Here is a 15,956-nt window from a genome sequence, read left to right on the forward strand (position 1 = left end):
GCATGAAGACTATGAAATACTGTGTTTGGCGGTCGACAAAATCTAGCAAGCGTAGTATACCAGCCTCTGAGCGGGAATGTGCAAAACTTCTTGGTATTTCTAAATTCTTTGTTGGCTTTTTCAAATGAAAATAAGCTATCTGTGATCATCGGCAGAGATCTTCATATAATATGCTTGGAGATCTGCCTATAATATGGGAATTTCAACAACTAATTAAGGCCTATGGTTGTATGAATGTCATTTATAAGCCTATTAGAATTACTCTCACATATTCTTCGCTGCATGATATGTTTATCACAAAATTGCATTTATCTAATGTGAAGGTCGGAATAATATACACAAATATAAGTGATCACTTCGGTATATATATGTGCTTAGATATATATAAACATATGCGTAAAACTAAACCCACACTGCAATACCTTCAAGACTTTTCATTAACGAATATGGACATTTTCAAATTACAAATTTCTTGTGTAGATTGGCGAATTGTGCTGAACGAGACAGATGCTCAAAGTGCATTGAATATATATTTGAGCCTGTTTCTAGATACATATAATAAATATTTTCCCAAAAACGTCTTTTCGAAGCCGTAAGCCATGGATTACAAAAGAACTTCTCAGACAGATTGACATAAGAAATAAACTTTATGCCAAATTCATGGTCACACGTGACCCAGATATATTAAAAAACATTTAAAGTGTTCCGCAATAAATTAACGAAGGAGATTAGGGCTGCCAGAAATGATTACATTCGCAATTTCTTTCAGAGTTCCGCATGAAAGACAAACGAAATATGGGAAATACTAAACGCCGTTCTAAATCGCGAAACAAACTTTAGTTGGGTTACAAAGATTGAGCGTAACAATGAAGAGATCACAGGCGCTCGTTTAGTGGATGAATTCAACAAATACTTTGTTGAACTTAAAGTACAACGTCTGACTGAAGGCACACTCGATTACATCAGAACTAAAAACCAGGAATCCCCTTTTTTTGGTACTGTAATAGAGCCTGATGTTATTTCGACGTTCCGAGGAGTAAATAACAGTAAAAGTAACGACGCAGACGGCATGAAAGTTGCACCTGACAAAAAATGTCATTGAACTAATTTCACCGCGGTTAACGCACATATTTTATCTGTGTTTATTTACAGGGAGTGTTTCCAAAGTGATTGCAGGTTCGTAGGGTGGCAGTGCTCTGTAAAAAGGCAACAAGAATGACATTGGAAATTACGGACCCGTGTCCATACTCTCTATTTTCTCTAAAGTGCTGGAAAAAGTGATTTACGCCAAAATAATGAATTTGTGCGATAAACACAGTATACCTTCTCAGTCACAATTTGGCTTCCGTAAACACAGGTCGATGGAACGGGCTTTACTGGAGCAGAAAGAATTTATTTTAAACGCTTTGACAAAAAAGAAGTAAGCCTTGGGTGTTTTTGTAGACGTTACACAAGCGTGTGATTTTCTTACACATTTGATCTTACAAAAAAAAAAGGATACATATGGAATCCCTGGTAATGCACTAGCACTATTAGCATATTTTATAAGAAAATCGACAACAATATGTCTACCTCAATGGTTTCTCTTCGGACAAAAAAAACATTAACATCAGAAGTACCCCAGGAAAGTATCCTTCGACTACTTTTATTTAATATCTATTTGAATGGCATTATATGTATTAATTCAAACATCAAACGTATCACTTATGCCGATGACACGACTATGGTTTTTTCAGCTGCATGTCCAAATGACTCAATTTCCGAAGCAAATAGCTCACTATCTCGGTTGCATGAGTGGTCAAGTGCTAATGCATTGAAAATAAAGACGGCCAAGACGAAAGCCATACTTTCCCGTCCGAGGAATAAGAGCATTTTTATAAATACTAATTTTTCATTAGGTGATTCGAAAATAGAAGTACTCCACGCATTCAGAACTCTTGGCGTTGTGTTCAATGAGAACTTAACGTGGGAAGACAATGTGGAACATGTTGTTTACAAGATTTGAAGTGTCGTAGGAGTTATGTGCATTAATAAAGAGATGCTGCCTGAAAAAAAATTTAGACAGTATAAAGAGCAAACAATTATAGAACATTGTACAATTGTACAATGCTTTTTAAATAATAATACAACGAAGAGACAAGTTTCCAGAAGCTCTAAAATTCTAAGATAAGAAAAAAAAAGCATACAATAAGCAACGCAGACAAGAACTTTTTTTTTAAAGTAAGAAATGAATGTTTATGTCATGACGGAATTTTTCTTTGTTAGCTTCAGCTACCAGGATATTGGGAAGGTCGTTCTACAAGCGGATGACAGGTGAAAGCGCAGATAAATTAAAAGCGTCTGTTTTGCCGTAGATGCGCGTGAAAGAAAGAAGATTATGCAAACTTCGTGAGGTGAATGGAGAAACTTGCAATGCTATTGGTGATGGCTTCGGTCCGTGAACGTACTTGTGAAACAGCAATATATATATATATATATGTGTATATATATATATATATATATATATATATATATATATATATATATATATATATATATATATATATATATATATATATATATATATATATATATTATTATTATTATTATTACAAAGTAAACGCAGCCCCAGCTTTACATGCATGTGTTTGTGTTCACTCTTCGGCACAATAATCATTTTGTCTTCGTATCAATGGATAGGCAGATTTCTACGCCATTTTCCCTTTTTTTCCTAGATTTCAGCAAAACTTGGTGCGCAACTCGTAGCTCACGATCGAGGCTTGTACAACTCGACGAAAATTCGATTTTCGGTTGCGTGACACCCGAAACAGTACGACACTATTGCGAAACCTGGCAATGGGAAAGTACCAATCTATGGGCCAATTTTTGCCATCAGATGTTCAGGAACAACTATTGACAGCGCATGACAGCGACCACGCTGTGTCCTTGCATGACCTCGCAGAAATCTCGTAGCCTATGTAGTGCAAATCTCGAAGAAAGTACTTACACTCTTTTTAGCAAGTGCTTGTGACGGCATATAAATTACTTGGAAAGTTGATAGCATGCAATAGCACGCCTTAGGTCTAAGCACATGCCGAATAATTTATGCAGTTGCGCAAGAAGTGACAGACTTTTAAGAAAACAATGAGAGATGTCAGAAGAAAATAAAAATAAATACGTGGCCTTTTTTTATTGACACTACACTTTGACAAATGTCAATGTTGTCTTTAGAGGAGCTTTTTTACAAGAAAAAACACTAATTAGAACAGCACAGGAACAGGATGGGAAGCTGAGACTACATTGCTCTGAAGCGTACGACATAGTGATTCGTGTCAGCTATTCCCTGGCTCCGTCCGGTTCTTGCGCTCTTTCAATTATAAACGCAAAAGCACTCCGTGCCAAACACTTCAATTAAAAAATCCGCATTTTGTTTTCAAGTTCATGGGCGACCCCTCGGGACATTTGAAGGCCTCTGCAAAAGGATAAAAGTGCCGGAGTGGGACGTTGCACTCTTGTTGGCTGTTAGTGTCGCCTTCTTTAGAGCAGAGTGCGTAGCAGTAGGTCATAAAGAACACCTGGTCGTCACCGTATTCTCCAAGGCCTTCAAGTCGCAAGTCATTAACGGCATCAGCACGGTTTGAGTGCTGCTGGACGGCTGTTTTGAACGCCGAGAAGGAGACCTCCAGCGCCGGTATCGCAGGGAAGACGCCCATCTGTGGCAGTCCGGCCTCTTGGCCTAATTCACACTGCGTGCGGCGGTAGTACTCGGCCGAATGTGTCTTGCCCCACCAGGCAGTGTTTTCACCATAGAGGGTCACCGTTGTACCTAGCGGGTCAATGGTTTTGGCGATCTCTCTGGCCAGCAGAAACCCCGAGCCAGCGTAGTTCATCGCGAAAGTTCCATTTATATAGAAAAGTGGCGCTTCAAGCGCCACCATGACAGCGTCAACTGAATTGGGAAGGTACGCATACGTATATGGTTGTTGGTGAAAAGTGCGTCTCTTTTGGTATATATCGTAAAAGCGGGCATCGTTTTGTAGCCTCCCGTACTTCTCCGCACTAATAATCCAGCTAACCAAGAATGAAAAATCACTAATATCGGGAAATATCCCGTAAAGAGCGGCGCGCTGATACGAAACAAAAAACTGCTCGGATGGCAAGATGTTCAAATCGGTGCTCTTAATCTTGCGCACCGCATTTCCAGCGATTTCGCGGTCGATCCAAGCGGCTCTATTCACTTTCGATACGAATTCGTTTTTGAGGCTTTGCGTGAAGCGGAAGACTCCGCGGCGGGTCTCGTTCGTTGGGAAGAGCTGCGTTAAGTATTCGGCGGAGGACAGAAGCCCAAAAACAGAGTTCACGTACTCCAGGCAGGCAAGCTGCCTGTTCTCGTTGACGTTGTCACGGAACATGAGCTCTGGTTTCCCCGCCACCGCCCAAAGGTGAGACTGGATGAACATCCAGGCAATGCCCATGAAAATCTCCGATTCATTGTACGTGTGGAAGAGCTCGTCGAGCTTTGTCAGGAGGAGGGAGTCTTCAACTACCACCCAGTCTTTAGGATTCCAACGGCGTCTGAGCGTGATGGTGTATTGCTTGTTGAGGCGATTGTGCCATTGTACTTCCCTTATGCTCGGCGTCTTGGTATCGAGATCCTCGATGGTTAACCACCACTGCTCGACTTTGCTCTTCTCATAATGGGTGGCTTCGATGAAGAACATCTCGAGCTTGTGCAAGAGTACCGCATCGTACTGCAAGTTAGGTAGGCCCAGGACAGTCATATGATCATGGATGACCGCTGCGTACTCATCTCTGTTCATGTGGTGCTCAAGGCGATGTTTCCAAACCACGCCATTGTATCGCCTGCGGAATATCAAAATATTGCCAATCACTTTACTTATCATGACCTGTAGGCGGAACTGAAAGTTGACATCATAGCTTGCCGCCATGCTGAGCATTACTTCTAACGGGTGAAATGGGTCATCGTCGAAATCTTTAAAGGGCCACACGAGCCCAACTTCATCCATAAAATGGACGAGCGTATCAATCCCGGAGATTGAGTGCGGCTTCTGAGGCTCGGCACACTTGTGGTAAAGCTGGGCTGCTTTCCCTTCATTCCATAGGTCGGCGTCCAGCTCCATGATCTCATTTTTCTTGGCATCCTGGTTCATTTTCTCAAGGACAGAAAGTTTGGGAAACTCCCGCTTCCAACCACCGCAGACAAACGCATAAAAGTTCTTGCAGGGATCGACGCTGGTGTTTATTGTGTTCAATAGCCGCTTGGCGTGTTCCTTACACGAGTCGGAGACGCAGATGCCCACTGTCGTACCGGCCCAAATGAAAAAAATGTAAACGATGATGGAAGTGAACACCCCAACTAAAATCGTGGTGACTGGGACAACCAGTAATAGCCTCCTTTTTGCGTCTTCTTGACTCGGAACGGGCATGAGGGCTGGCGCAATCCTTGAGCTTCCACTGTCCTGCGCCAGAGAATGAAAAAAGTGTGCGACGTTCCCATGAGTCTTCATCATAGCTATCTCCCAGTACTTCCCAGTTATTCTTTTTCGTGTTAGTTGACCCTACATTATTTTCCTTGATTTATTCATCTTATTACTACGCTAAATATCTCACGCCTTCGACTGCGTTTCTCTTCTCTTGCCACTCTTTACATTGTTACGAGCAGTACATGATCTGCTCAAATTCCGCTTTTCATTTTTATATACGCAAATATCAGCTACCTGAGTTTGTTCACGTTTACCGTAGGTCATTCCGTTCTAAGAAAATAAATACTGTCTCTGGTTGGTCGCTTTAATACCTGACGGAGGACAGTCCGCGTGGATGCAACGAGAATAGGACACGAGATCAATACGATTGATTCACTTATTTACCGGGTATCTCTTCGCAAACTGACGAACTGCGTATATTTATAGGGATTTTAGGTGCCAAAAGCACTTTCTGATTATGAGGCACGTCGTAGTGGAGGACTCCGGAAATTTCGACCACCTGGGGTTCTTTAACGTGCACGAAAATCCAAGTACACGGGTGTTTTCGCATTTCGCCTCCATCAAAATGCGGCCACCGTGGCCGGGATTCAATCCCGCAACTTTGTGCTCAGCAGCCTAACACCATAGCCACTGAGCCACCACGGCGGGTACGCACTGCCTATGGAAAAAGCTCTAGTGGTGCTCGAAAGAAACCTAGTTAAGCGTCTAGCATCCAATGGTTTCTAATAAATATTCTAATTAGCAAGACCACAGGATTTTGCAACCAACCACGAGTGCTATTTCAATGAGCACGTGTTTTGTTTCGTCTATTATATTACGAATAGTGCGTTTGTACTCGCAGGATCGGTCATGTGCAGCTCACGTTTTCATGACCAGGGACTCTATAAGGTAAGGCTTTTGCATTTTTATTTTACGTTTTGATTTATATCAAAGTTAGTAATCGCCGATGCAAGCACCGGGCGGTGACCCGCTTCGTTGTTTGAACAGCCTTATCAAACGCTCTTCTCGTTTATATGGTGGGAGGGGTGAGGGTAGCATCACCTACCTCGATTGGATTTTCCTATATAAGCGGCTGGCAAGAAGCGAGAAGTGGAGAAGATTTTGGTGGGACAGAGTTTGTGGAGTTTAGTAGACAAACTGGTAAAGAGTGTGTTGCCGGCAGCTGTTGGTCCACTTCCGCTCGGGGAACTTGCGGAGGCTGGCCGAAAATCGTGGCGCCGCAGTGACTAAGCGTGAAATAAGCCAATGGCAAGAATCGCATTCTATGTAAAGGTACGGCCGATTAGCGGCAAGAACGTACGAGGCTCACGGCCTGCAGGAGAAGGTATATACACAGGATATCCCAGGTAACTTTTGCCAAATTTTAAGTATGTGCAAATGGCACATAGCTGGACAGAACTAAGATAATTTTGTGCGCCATCGCTTGGATACAGAATAAATTTTACATTCCGGTAGTTAGATAATTAGTCTAAATTAATTCAACTTGTCAGGCATTATAAGTAGAGGAAAAGTGACAATGAGAAACTTGTAGGGCAACATGAAAATCTCTGGATAGAGTTTTCTGTTACCTAATACTTTCTATACATAAAATTGTATTTCCGAGTGCGAAAAAACGCTGCGAGTACACGGAAAATACTGCGCGACCGGCCCCTCGAGGCACTTTGCGTGTATTCGCGGGCTGCTTTAACGCTCAGAAAAACACTTTTATGTAGCATGTATGAAGCAACAAAAAGCTGTATCGGGAGTCTTTCATGTCGCTCTAAAATTATCTTATTACTTAATTACTATAAATTATTTAAGTACTATATTTACTTAATGACTATTATTATCTTACTTTTCATGGAACTATAATACTTGAGAATTTCAATAATTATTTATGACTAGTTATGTAATCATGCGGAATGCAAAAAGTAATTGCAGTATCCTAAGTGGCGGCAAGCAATATTAGCTTTGCTTTGTCCAGCAACGTGGCATTCACATCTCTTTAAGGTTGGGCTAAAATTACGTGGGACACCCTGTATATAAAGAGAGCAGAAGCTTATACGACCTTGTGTGTGAGTTCACAGCCCAACTTCTACGAGGCGGTTGCTTTGAGCAGCGGCAATAAGGACTACAGTGGCCTGTAGTTATATCACATACTTGAATATATTTCCCTATGTGACTCTTTGAGGCCTTGGCCGCACATAGCTTTTTCTAGCAGTTGTCCCGAAATTTTCACCAAAGCAGTAATTCATCCACACACATTTTATTTAGCCGGCGCATTGGCCTAGGCACAATAAATCGCATTGTGTGATCTCCATAAGTGCAGAGCACAGTTGCTTCATTATGGTCACAGACAATAGCGGCTACCTTTCTACAGCGTTTAATAATAAATTGAGTCCACAAAGTTATTTCTGTAGTGGCTTTCTGAACGTCAACGTCTCTAAAATGTCATAAATTTTTGTCAGGTTGCCGTCGAGCCGCCGGTCATTAAATAGAAACATTTGTCGCCATATAGACTAAATGTTGCTAAATATAGCTACAAAATCACTAAATTAGAAACACTGCACGCGGACCGCGCATACACCTTAGATACTAGAACAGCATGATGGCAGCGGAACCAATGGCGATGGTGCGAGCGCCCCTCTAGAGTCCCCATAATTTTTGTGCGCCAGTAAAAACGGCAGAAACGCTTGGCTGTCGCGCCGATGTCCCGATAATTTTTCGCGGTAGCCGCGAGTGGTACGACCGATCATAAGCAACGCATAAGACGAACGGCGCATCGCAGCGGTTTCGCTCAATCACAGTTGCCTTAGTAAGAAACTGTATGGCTAGAATAGCCGAAGCGCATTGTCTCAACGTTTCTCGCATGGGGAGAGAGCACGTGAGAACGTGGTGCCGTACTGTGGCACAGCGAAGACGTTTGCCAGTGGGGCATTTGCGGCATGGCTCCGACGCGCGGCAACATTGGACACGCGTTTTTGAAGCCAGTGCGACCTTCTGTAGGCCGCAGACGCGCTCCTCTCGACATGATACACTGCTGCTCAGCGTGAGCTACGCCGTATAGTCCGTCCGTAGTCAGAATCAGTGATTAGGTCAGTCGTGCCGATCTGTTTACGGCTGTGTCGGACACACGTTCTATAGTATGTAAGACTGACTGACCCCAGTATTCTTGAAGGTTCCTGCACTCAGCATTCCACCTCGAGGGAATCGATAGAGGGGTGTAGGGGTGGATGAATATTGTGAGCACGCCCGTTAAAACTGGACAATCGGTCCTACAAGCGTGGTATTCTTGCCTTCATTCAGTGTTTATTAGCGGTCCTTACGATCAGTCGTTCGTCTTAACATATATCCCCGACGCCGAAATAATTTATTGTCTTAAAAAGTAGTGTGCTTTTATTCTATGGCTGACACTATGTTTGTGCCACCAGTACTCGGAATACATTTCGTACTATTCTCTACCCCAGATTCGTTGCGAGTGTTCTGTTATCTGAATGCCCAATGCCTCGGGCATGGCAACTACGTCGTCATCGTCTTTTCATGAATGCCTCAACACGAGAATGAAATGTGCTCTATGGAGTTTGCGCTACTTTCACATGGCACGCATGTATTGACGATGTATAAACGCAATCGACCAACTTTCTCGGTAGCACGGCGCTCTCAAATATCCTGGTCTGTTTTCGATATGACTAAAGAACGGTCCTTTGAGTTATCGTAAAACCTTCCTTTCAGTTCGATTATTTTTTTTTCAATGTAGTTTAATCACTGGTTTCGCCTTCTCGTCCACTTAGAATATAGTTTCTGCATATGTTGAAAATTCTTCCCGAAGTTGGTGTCACGGCCGTTCAATAAATATTTACTGGTTAGCTTCCTGGGTTGTTCTAGCGCTGTGAACAAATGTTTGCCCGATACAGTTGCGTAAGAGCTTCAGCTATCTATTTTTCTTCATATTACTCAGTGATTTTTCAAATCGAGTTGTTCTCTGAGATTCAAATCCTTTCAACTACGCCCCAAGCCCATGTCTCCCCATACTCTCTCGTTTTAGGTTTTTTCTTTCACGTGCGCCTAAACCTTGCTTTCCAACAGCTCTTATTCAATTTATGGTATAGCTTGCGCTTCTAGTTTTTATTACAACACTGAGTTCACATTCGTAAGTTCAGTAACCATAACTCGTTTCCATGAGCCTCGAAAACAAAGCTTCGCTTTAAAAATATTCTTCCGTATCGAATAATTACGCGGGTGTTATTACGTTGAAGCAGTACACGGTAGCGAGATCGAGTCGGCAAAAGGCAGCTGTCTTGGTGCGTTTCATAAATGAGAATCCCAGACACCTGCAAAATGGTTCATTAGTGACCTACACGACGTGGTCTAGTAGATTATTCTAAAAATGAAATTATGCCGGAGCATGTGCCGTAGAAAATCTACGAAAATATCTTTGCACAGTATAGCCGACTTGTTAATAATAATAATAAAAAAAGCAAAGCCTGTGGCTCTGAGATCTGTCGGTTTTTATTTGCCGGCAAAGTTTTATTGAATTAACTTTACCGCTTTCATGAAAGAAAATAGTTATTGAACCAAGCAAAAAAAAGAAAAACGAATTACCATACACAAACGTTTATTTACTCACGATTGGTCCAGTCAATTTGCTTGTGTCGATGGAGGCCAGTTGTTTCCGCTTACTCGTCTCGATTGAAGAAGCGGATCTCGTTTTGCTGAGCTCGAGTTTAGTTAATCTCCGTATTTGCATCTCCCTTCCAGAGAGTGTTCTCCGTCTCGCAGCAGAATGTCGATGGTGATGAACGGGGCTGCTCCTCGTCCCCGTTTGTTTCGATCCCTGCACCACATAAGAACCGCATGCGATAGAAATCAACTTCCTTAGTTCTCGAATTATGAGGGACTCTCAATAAACGTATCAAATTCTTCGTGTAAGACACCATCTCAAGGGTCCATTTCTCATATAACTCATATCTTTGGAATTTGAGGCATAGTGAAAAAATGAATTTGTGTGGTTTTACATCCCGGCGCTGCGGACTCCCGCGAAATAATGCCCAGGGCTTAGAATACTGCTTTGTTTGTCATTTTTATTGTAGCCTATAGCTTCAGGGCAAATTAATATTGATGTAGTGAAGTCATTTATGTGGCGTTTATTCATAAGGGTAATTTAATGAATGGCTCAAGGCACATGAACAAGGCAGTCGCTGCTCGAAAGCATCTACAAAACAGGGAGAACAACCTTTTTGCATTTGGTAATGAAGATGTGCGCGATGAAAGTCTTGTCACACAAGACATGGTCGCGCGCAATAATGCGCAGTTTCTTGTAGTTACGATATGGCACAGTGAAAAAATGTTTATTTACCCACAGTTTAATCTTTGATGCCTAGCTCCCAGTGGACACGACTGCCCAAAAGGCGCAAATCATTGGAGGCGATATATCTGCTTGTGATATATTTAAACCAAACAGCTTTCTTCCGATTTTTCACCAGTTTTCGTGGTGACCGGTGGGAAGGCTGCCTGCTTGGGCAACGGCCTGCGCAGTCACGCTACAGAGTAGCGGGCCTTGCCTGCCATTGCACGGGCAGACAAAGTCTTCGCGCCGTTCGTAGCCAACTACTGAGACGCACGTGATTTCGTGCGAGATTTCTGTGGCGTCAGAGAGTTTGGGAGCTGGGGTCGGTGGCGGCGGTTTGTTTCCTCTCTCCGCCGCCTGCGCCGACGGCAGCCGGTCCTGTTCGCCCTCGAAATCCTCAGCGCGTCTCTGGTCAAGACACGCCATTTGGCCTTGCCGGCTCTCGACAGCTTCGAACAGAGAGCCCCTCTCTCTCGCTCTGTCAGTACAGCTTTGCTCCAACTCCCGCAGTGTGTGGGCTCCGCGAGACGTTAAAGCGAATGGTCAGAGCATTATCATGGCCGCCGCGAAGTAAACGAGAGGGAGAACAGGCATGCAGCCGTTGTCATGACATTGTAGTGACGCTGTCTCCGCTCAGCTGTCACGTCGCCATTACGCTGTCACGTCACTGTTGCCATCACGCTGGCGCTACTCCGCTAACGTCACGCCATCTTGGTCACGCTGCAGTCGAGCTGGTTTTGACACTTCCATCGCTATTACTCGGTCGTCGCAACGCTGTCATGCCGTCTACCCAAACATGTCGAAAATAATTTGTTCCGCCAGCACTGAACACCGTTATTGATGCCACCGACGCCCTTCGGGAGTACTGGTAGTTCATTTTAGTTTCATTAGGCCATTCGCTTATTTTGGAAAGAATCTTGGATGATTTATGCAACAATTTTTCAGTCTTATTGCACACTGTGCCAAGATTACGTCTTCTAGAATCGATATGTAAGACGACGGCCAGCTGTACTATCCACACCATCTCCTGAATATGGGGTCGAGGGAGGGGGACATCTCCTTCCGTTGGAATCGGAGCTGTTTCGCTCGGGCCCGACACTTATTTGCTCCAAGGAAAACAAGAAACCTACATAGCACGCAATGGGAGAATTGGTATACGCGAAGGTTGATGTAGACACTTGTGTTCTAACTAAATATGTTAACGTTACGTGAAGGTATGTCAGTTAAGACACTATGTTATGTAAATAGCATGTTGTACAGACAAGTACGAAATGTAATGCTGTGCCGTATAGTGCCTACGCCCCTTGCGAAGATATGATAGATTGCGCCTCCTGGTCGTGTCGTTGGCAAACAACGTTCGGTGTTGCACTGAGCTACAGATACACCATTTGTGTCGTATAAGCCAGCGCCCCCACGCAAGCCAACCTTCTACACGCTAACTTTACAGCTGTTCATCGTGCAAACGTGCCAGAGCAGATTCTTTTTTCCTGATCAATTGCCCTGTTCACGCACAATGTTAGTGTTATGTCAATCCACACGGCGACAGCTCAAAGTTGGCGGTAGTGGTGGGTTAGACAGAGACCGCAAACCAGGAGTGAGGGGCAAAAGAACTAGGTCCGCATACCAAGCCTGAGGCACTATATTGCGATGTAGTATATTATGGGAATCGAGCCACCCATGCTTTGATTCAACTGCCTCGAGAATTATCCCGCGTTACAATCACCAACTTGCATTGCACTGTTTCCGGGATCGGCTCATTTTAATGTGATAGCTTGATATGGTTCGGCAGTGCAGTGAGCACGGCGTAAGTGGCGGTGAGCGTTCGTTGACTGTGAGTGAAGCGTGTCAACCAATCACAGCCCGGTGCGAAACGGGTTCATTCTACCAATCACAGCGCGGCGCGCACGGCTCTACTATCCGCGGAAGGGGCGGCCACGGCCATACGGGGGAAGAAATAAACAAAGAACCAGAAATCTTGCATTCGCGCATGGCGTTCGCAACAAGCTGTTACGGTTGCACGAAAGATTACGGTTGCATAAACCGCCGTTAGAGGGAAGCGCGAGAAGCAGTCAAGAACCCTGTATGACCACCGAGTTCTACTAGCGAAGCTTAAGCTGCTCCCAAGTTTTTCTACACGGCGTGACAACGCCGAAAGTGCAGAAAGAAACTTTCGCTTTGAGAAGGGGGAGCCATCAGATCTTGGTGTTGCCAAGTGGTTTACTTCCCAAGGACTGACAAATAACGGTGCTAAATAAAACTATGCGGTTTGACGTCCCAATACTCCCCTGTGGGTTATGAGGGACGCCGTAGTGGTGGAGTCCGGATTAACTTCAACGGTCAAGGTTCTCTAACGTTCACCAACATCATAACAACCCTGTTTATCTTCAGCAAACCCGTGAGAAACTCCATGCTCAACATTATCATCATAAGCACGATTAGCCTGTATTTGACCGCTGCAGAACGAGAGCCTCTCTGTGATCTCCAGTTACCCCCGTCTTGCGTTAGCCTTATATAAATAAATATTCGTGTTGGGGGATAGTTCATACATTGCATTTTGAAGGTCAAGAATTCAGCGCAACACCCAGGACAACCCACAAGAATGAGACGAGACAAGCATTGGTGTTGCCTGACGTGACAGCGCCCAAGCCTCAGCAAATTTGTGGGCTTTCTGCGCTTCTACCTTCGATCGTGCGTGGTCGAATTTCGGACAGCACCTTTGTTCTTTCATCGTTCAGTAAGCCTGTTGCTGCGCTGTTTCCAACGAACTAGCCGACTTCGCACTCTTGGACCACAGAAAACCTATGACGGATGCCACACAGAAAGCCTCTGGATTAAGCCTGACCACCTAGGATTCTTAAAGTGCAGCAAGTCCCTAGACAACCATTTTTGCATTACGCTCTTAGAATACTGCGTTTCATGATCAGCAACAAGATGTCATATGCAAATGAGCCAAAACCACGAACAGGGATGAATGATGCCACCTTGAATGGCTGTAGGAAGATGTTCACGTGACATCACATCTTTAGAGCGTCCACCCGGTGCTATGTAATAAATTATTCATAGAGAAAAACACACTGTATTCGAAAGCAACCAATAATTCAGCCTCAAGACATTGGAGAACTATGTGCATAAACATATGGTAATGCCGCGAAAGCCTTGACGCAGCCTGATATAGCAACCGCTTATGTTTCAGCGCAAAATTGAAAAATCGAAACTGAGTTTACAATTGCCATTAATAAACGAATTTCCTCCGGAAGAAGAAAGATCAGTGAAGATTTGGACGAACGATCTACCAGAATAGGCTCACTTAAACTTTTAACCGAGGACCCATCAATTGCTTCTCGCTCGGTATTGGGCATGCGGTATTGTATTGGGCATGCAAAGCATCGCTAGAAGGCACTCAGCTTACCTTTAAGGTGACTTTGGATAGATGCTGTGAGGCGCGCTTTGCTCGCCTGGCCGACTCTTTGCTGGATGTTGAGCCCTTGTGCATGCTGCTGGTCCTCCGTCTTCGGAGAGGTATCGTGGTGCAACGTTATCGCGGGATAAATTTTGCAGGCAGCGCTACAGATGGGAAGACTGAAGGCGCGGCTTGCTCGACGCCAGTAAGCAGGTGTTCCTGGAGCCAATCGTCCGGTCCTTCGTCCTCTTGGTCGACACTGTAGTTGGAATCAACGCCAGCCTAGAAGGCTTTGTGTAGAGACGGGCGGGTCTTTACAAAAGCTGTCTGGTTTCCGTGTGCAAGCTGTTGTTGTTGTTGTAGCCTGTGATGCGTGTGGCTGCTACCCACGATGGAGAGCGCAAGCGTAGGAGGAGATGGTCCCGTGCCGTGCCTGACTTCTTCTTCCGTGGCTCGCGCCTGCTTTCGAATTGGCGATGATCACCGTGGTCAACCGCGCATGGAACCATTATTTTGACATTTAACAGAGAAGTCAGGGCACACTTCTTAGTCGATGTTGTGCTTCTGGTGAACGGCATGCACACACGACGACATGTCACATTGCAAGGATTTTAAAATTTCTGCAATATATGTCAAATTTGTTTGGAAAAAGGGAATAAATTCCCCAGCATGTTCTCCTCCCGCGCGGGTGGGCCTGAGAAAATGGATAAGGGCCAAATAACAACGACAACAACGACGACGACGAGGACGGCGACGACGAAGATGGTGAACGACCAAGGTCATGGCCTTCGCTTGCTAAATTTAGTTGGCACGAGTCATGATCATGCTATAGATGATAATAACAATCATCATCATTATCATCAAAGTCAGCCTGAGCACTAGCAGACACGTGCACAATTTCAGGGCGCGTATCACTATAGGGGATTTATATGAGCCACGCACTTCGCTGAGCCCAAGCCAACCGAAATTCCTAGTTATTTTTTGTTTTTTTCTCTTCTTGGTTTAGTCTGCTTCGCCTCCTGTGCTTATTATCACTTCATGTCATTTGAAATGTCATATGAAGTGGCAAGCACTCCATATAACAGGAATGACATCTTAGTTTCCATTAAACTTTTTTTCTGTATCTCTGTCAAAACAGAGACATTTTGCTGCGCTTCTCGATTTGCGACCAACCATCCTCATGCGTACGTGCCTCTAACCAAGGATGCCCAATCGAAAACAAAGTATGCATATTGACTACGCACACATCAGTTCAAACACCACAACAACTTAAAGTTTATATTTCCATAAAGAGTCGCAGTTCCGCCCGTAAGGTGGAGCATTGATAGAAAATTAGTGGAGAGTGTATACGATAGTAGTATTATCGGCTGTATAAACTTGTAAACAATCACTTAGTAAGCAAATTAACAAGCAAAGTGTCACGCTCGCACAAGCAAACATGGATACATCTGACTCGATCACCGCGGAAATTGGCTGTCAATAGAGAGAGAAAAGGTTGCATAGAGAGGCATGGAGGTGGATACAGCTTTCACGTGCACTCAGCCCGAAGCAAAAGCGAACGAAATCCATACCAACTGCGACAGGGACTCAAAGTCGAGAGTGCTCGCTGTCGCACACGCAGTTTTCTTTCGAAACTTTGGAGGGAATCTGATCTGGATAGAGGGAATGGTTTTGGAAAAGTTAGGCCACAAATCGTTGTTCATTAAAAGCCCAAACAGGTTAGTGCGATGACAATGTGACCACATCA

The 15,956-nt window shown here is 44.2% G+C and overlaps 1 protein-coding gene across 1 annotated transcript; it reads right to left on the reverse strand.

Moving 5' to 3' along the window:
- Positions 1-3,131: 3,131 nt before the first annotated feature.
- On the reverse strand, positions 3,132-14,647 carry LOC135900022 (endothelin-converting enzyme homolog). The gene is made up of 3 exons (XM_065429448.1): positions 14,219-14,647; positions 10,090-10,296; positions 3,132-5,459 (listed from the first exon to the last, which is right to left on the reverse strand). The coding sequence occupies exons 1-3, from the start codon at positions 14,300-14,302 to the stop codon at positions 3,387-3,389; spliced, it is 2,364 nt and encodes a 787-aa protein (XP_065285520.1). The 5' UTR covers positions 14,303-14,647; the 3' UTR covers positions 3,132-3,386.
- Between the last annotated feature and the right edge of the window lie 1,309 nt (positions 14,648-15,956).

Source organism: Dermacentor albipictus, chromosome 4 (assembly GCF_038994185.2).
Source record: "Dermacentor albipictus isolate Rhodes 1998 colony chromosome 4, USDA_Dalb.pri_finalv2, whole genome shotgun sequence".
Taxonomy (NCBI): Eukaryota; Metazoa; Arthropoda; class Arachnida; order Ixodida; family Ixodidae; genus Dermacentor; species Dermacentor albipictus.

Bases quoted from the DNA above. Each gene is read 5' to 3' on its own strand.
- LOC135900022 (XM_065429448.1), bottom strand. From the start codon at position 14,302: ATGCACAAGGGCTCAACATCCAGCAAAGAGTCGGCCAGGCGAGCAAAG. The intron at 10,297-14,218 runs GTAAGCTGAGTG...TATGTGGTGCAG, and splicing joins TATCCAAAGTCACCTTAAAG to GGATCGAAACAAACGGGGAC. The intron at 5,460-10,089 runs GTGAGTAAATAA...TCTCTGGCGCAG, and splicing joins GCAAATTGACTGGACCAATC to GACAGTGGAAGCTCAAGGAT.